This window comes from Malus sylvestris, chromosome 14 (assembly GCF_916048215.2).
Source record: "Malus sylvestris chromosome 14, drMalSylv7.2, whole genome shotgun sequence".
In the NCBI taxonomy this organism is placed as follows: domain Eukaryota; kingdom Viridiplantae; phylum Streptophyta; class Magnoliopsida; order Rosales; family Rosaceae; genus Malus; species Malus sylvestris.
The window spans coordinates 3,122,770-3,127,629 of NC_062273.1; the positions used below are offsets into that span (position 1 = coordinate 3,122,770).

A 4,860-nucleotide genomic window follows, 5' to 3' on the forward strand; every position below is an offset into this window, starting at 1 on the left:
TTTTCATTTGAAGTACCGAATTTGTCGATTTTCTTCACTATAATTGGATGTCTTAATAGTTTCATATTTGTTTAATTTTTTGCAAAAATGAATTATAAATGATGGCTTGAAGTATAAATAAGTAAGCCACACAAAGCTCCCCATGTAGAACTATAAACGGGTCAGGTTTACTGGGTTTGAGTCTGGTTCGACCTGACCCGTTAAACTAACGGATCACCCGAACTCAACCCGTTAAGCTAACAGGTCTTAATGGATCACCCGTTTCACCCGTTACTTTATTTTTTATTTTTTATGGGCTTATAACAACACAAGAAAGTATCAATTATGTGCCTTAGCTTAACAAGATTTAATAGACAAAGCATAGGACGAGCAAATTCGTACATATCCCGTTGTACATACAGTAATGCAGAAAAGGCAATCATTATCGTCAGAATTCAACACCGAAAGATAACATATCCCGAAACCCTAAACCCTAAACCCACATAGAAAATACAAATACAGACATGGGATTTACAAATCAAGGTGCGATATCGCACTACGAAACCAAAAAGTCACAATCTTTGATGCGGTTAATAATTAGGGTTATAAACAGAAGGAGCAACAAAATCACAGTAAGGCAAAAGGAAAATTACCGGAGCCAGGGATGTCCTTGAGATCTTCCGCGGTAGGGGTGGTCTTTCCGCCCAACACAACCAACAAGTATGCAGCGACCACCTTCATCTCTGCCTGTCAGAAACCAAAGAAGTGGGTTTGAATCACTCGGGCTTCGATGCGGGAATGGTGGGAGGAGGAGGAGGAGTAGTGGGTTTGAATCACTCTGAGAGACCGCGAGTACGAAGAGTGGGAATGGTGGGAGGAGGAGGAGTAGTGGTGGAGGGAGGCTTCGAGGGCTTCGATGCGGGAGATGAGGGAGAAGATAAGTTGGTCTTGCTGTTCTTGGTGGTGGAAAGTTGGAAACGATGTTTTGGGTGGTGGAAAATTAGCAACATGAGGGTTTTGGAAACCATTGAAATTACACAAAAGTCCTTACTAACGGGTGTTAACGGGTTTCGCGGGTTCACCTAAACTGACCCGTTATTTAACAAGTGATTAACAGGTTGACCCGTTAACCATCCGACCCATTTATCATCCACCCGAATACTAATTTTAACGGGTCGGATCGGATCAGGTTAACGGTTTGGGTTGAAAATGCCAGGCTTAGTTAGCAGTCATGTACCGAAGGGCCTGGAGAAAAACAGCGTGGCCATATTCGGCGAAGTTCTGCCAGTAGAGTACCGTCAAATCCCAGGCTCTTGCTCTCATCTCCAGCACCTTCCTGTCTATGTCTGTCTCATACTTTGTTACATATGGCCTCAGGAAGGTCTTGTACACAAAGAAAGTTTCCTGCAACCGCATTTCAAACGCCATTCCAATGAGTCAAATTGAAAATCCGTGCAACCGTCTTTATATTGTCAGACTGTGAATGTGGACCTCTAATCAGGTTAATTGTTATCTTAATGTTCGTGTAGTCGGTCGGACTTATAGTCTGCTAGCATAAGTCTAGCACAAAGTATGCACATTTCAAATTGTCATGTTATGTTGTCAAACTATGAATATAACAATTGCTTAAATATTGACAGAATGTATAGTCGATCGTCTTCAAATTCACAGTTTGCTAACATAAGTCTAGCCGGGTGTTATGTGTTTCTTACCTTGGTCTTTGAACACCATAGGTATATAAAAAGGGCCACCTTCCCTTCATCATACATGGGCGACCTTCAAATTTTCACAATGCAAATGTCAAATTAAATTTAAAATGTGGTATGCAAAATGAGTTTATAGTAAGAGAGTGACTTGTACCATGAGATGAATACATCTCCAACCCTCTCAAGAACTGTGAGCATTGCCACAATTATCCTGTGAAAACGACATGTCGTTATTGCATATTTAACTAGCCATTACCAATTTAGAGCTCAATCAAACATGCCCACAACATGTAACTATACATCCACATGAGTCACCAAAATGCTTTAATGATATGTTTACAATGATAGGGACTCAAAAGAAAAAGAAGGAACTCGAATAAATAAAAACATTAATTTCATCAAAAGTAAACTTCAGATACGTATAATTATTCAGATAAGGTAAAGTTTATTTTTACGTTAAAATCGAATCTACAATATTTTCTCCATTTACTTTTTCTTCTATATTTTTTAAGGAATTTTAGTCAAAATTATCTTTGAAACTGGCATAACTCCTCACTTTGGTCTCTGAGATTTGGAATTGATTGAAGTAGTCCTTGAATTTGTCCACCATCAATTATTTTGGTCATTTTGTGAAAAATCTTTGTTAAATAAAGATAAAATGACAAAAATACCCTCAATGAGGATACAATAACAAAAATACCCTCAATTTAGTAAACACTGGGTCAAAATAATTTGACAAAATTGATGGTATTTTTGTCATTTTATCCTTATTTAACGGAAAATTTTCATGGAATGATCAAAATGATTGATTGTAGTGTACAAACTAGGAAACCAAAATTAGGAGTTATGTTAATCTCATAGACTATTTTTAGATAAAAAATAAATAAAAAATCAACAAATTATTGGTCGAATTGCTATCCAAGGATCTGAACTTAACCAATATGAGATGACAACCAAAACATGAAAATACTCTTCCAAAAGGGAACCAAAATGAATTTCAAACATCAACCAGACCAACCCTAAAGGGAAAGAACATAAATCGAAGATGTCAAAACAATAGTGTCTCAAACCTATCACGTGTTGCCTTGTGCTTTAATTTTAGGAAAACTAATGAAAATGACTTGAAAACTTTGAGTTTTAACGATAATGACAAAATAAAAAGTAAAGTGAATAGTACTAGGATTGACTTTTTAGTGTAAAAATGTGATTTTTCGTTAAAGTGAACGGTATCGAGAGCTTTTCTTTAAAGTTCTCTTAATTTTTTCCCACGTCATATGGTTGGTTTGAAATATCGTCATATTGACATCTTTGCTTCATGTAAGTCTCTTACATATTGGCATATGACTAAAACAACTGGGTTTTTAATTACGTACCAGTATTGACACCAAAGCCGGAGTTCTTGAATCTCAACTCTGTTCTTCTCCACTGTTTTGTAGCACTCAAATGCTGGGTATGCATACCCAAGAAACACTCTGCACACCCCCAACAAAACAAGTCAAAACCAACCCGAAAAACAAAACCAAAAGTAAAGTCGAAGATCAAGATCCAAAACTTGATTAACGTTAATGAAAAAACATTAACATACATAAAAATTCTGGTTAGCAATCTTCCCAACATTTTCAATCCCTTCACATCAAACACCAACACACATAAATTATATCCCTGCAACACGAAACCAAACTTTTAAATCAACCCCATAGTTGCATTACTTCGAACCCCGAAACGCATAGAACGTCGAGATTTCAGAAAGATGGGCCAGCGTTGATCGACTCACCTTCTCGTTGAGAACAAGTTAAAAGGAAGAAATAGAACCACAAATGCCCACCAAGTGAGGAGTTCCAATTAAACAGCAAGAAGGAAGGGATTAATATTATTCTTTGAGAAGAAATGGGGTTTTATTTACTCTGATTCTGTGAAGGAAAATGTGTTTCGAGGAGGGAGAGAGAGAGAGAGAGAGAGAGATTCGCAGGGAGTTCGAGACGGGAAGAATTGCCAAATTTCTAGAAATGCTATATTTGTATATCAGTATATGTATCGATTCCTATATATATACAAGGAGTTTTGGGGAGTTAAGCTGTTAATCCACAACAGGATCAGATTTAGAATAATTAATTAATTTAATTAATAGGATATTTTGGATGTGGTCCCTAATCCTTAACATTCTTTGATTAAAACCTTAATAGTATTCAAAGTTTGATCAAGATCCCTTAACTTTGTACACCTCATTATATTACTATTAATATTTATATTTTTATAGTTTTGACATTAATTGTTTAATATTTTATGAGATTTATAATCCTATAAATTTAAAATCCCTCATTATAATACTATTAAAAACGGTTACAATAAAAAAATTCAAACATTTTGATTGAATAAATGGATAAAAACTATGTAAAAATAAGAAATAAATAATGACAAAAGTATTAAAAAAAATTGTCACATCCCGGCCCGGGGCGGACCACTTCCCGGGCCCGCTCCACTACCGTAACACGATATTGTCCGCTTTGGGCCGGATGTGACAATTGGTATCAGAGCCTAACCCTGACCGTGGTGTGCCGACGAGGACGTCGGGCCCCTAAGGGGGGTGGATTGTAACATCCCACATTGCCCAGGGAAGTGATCCTTAAATGTATATTAACATCCTTACCTAGCACGAGGCCTTTTGGGAGCTCACTGGCTTCGGGTTCCATCGGAACTCCGAAGTTAAGCGAGAAGGGGGCTAGAGCACTCCCATGATGGGTGACCCACTGGGAAGTTGCTCGTGAGTTCCCAGAAACAAAACCGTGAGGGCGTGGTCGGGGCCCAAAGCGGACAATATCGTGCTACGGTGGTGGAGCGGGCCCGGGAAGTGATCCACCCCGGGCCGAGATGTGACAAAAATTGGTACATTTCACATATAACAAAGTAGTACATTAATAAAGAAGAATGGGTACATTAAAATTAAATTAGGGTACAGATAAAAGATTAAAAATTATGAATACAAATGAATTTTTAAAAATATAGGCACTAAAAGAAATTAATAAATGGGTACAAAATAAAACTAAAAAAGAAAATACTAAAAAAATTTAAAAAAATGTTGCAAATTAAAAGTGGGTACAAACTAAAAATATAAATATATGATACAAAGTTTAGGCATAAAACATAAATATACCATATGTAATTTTTCTATCATTGA

General features: G+C 36.7%; 1 protein-coding gene across 1 annotated transcript; it reads right to left on the bottom strand.

Moving 5' to 3' along the window:
- Nucleotides 1-374: 374 nt before the first annotated feature.
- LOC126598372 (HVA22-like protein i) lies at nucleotides 375-3,679 on the bottom strand. Its single transcript, XM_050264732.1, has 6 exons — nucleotides 3,460-3,679; nucleotides 3,271-3,347; nucleotides 3,059-3,157; nucleotides 1,840-1,896; nucleotides 1,692-1,755; nucleotides 375-1,383 (listed from the first exon to the last, which is right to left on the bottom strand). The coding sequence occupies exons 2-6, from the start codon at nucleotides 3,300-3,302 to the stop codon at nucleotides 1,198-1,200; spliced, it is 438 nt and encodes a 145-aa protein (XP_050120689.1). The 5' UTR covers nucleotides 3,303-3,347; nucleotides 3,460-3,679; the 3' UTR covers nucleotides 375-1,197.
- Nucleotides 3,680-4,860: the final 1,181 nt, after the last annotated feature.

What these genes read in the sequence shown, in the direction of transcription:
- LOC126598372 (XM_050264732.1), bottom strand. Translation starts at nt 3,302, where the DNA reads ATGTTGGGAAGATTGCTAACCAGAATTTTTAT. An exon ending in CGGCTTTGGTGTCAATACTG is followed by an intron (nt 1,897 to 3,058) that starts GTACGTAATTAA and finishes TCGTTTTCACAG; the next exon opens with GATAATTGTGGCAATGCTCA. An exon ending in TATGGTGTTCAAAGACCAAG is followed by an intron (nt 1,384 to 1,691) that starts GTAAGAAACACA and finishes ATGCGGTTGCAG; the next exon opens with GAAACTTTCTTTGTGTACAA.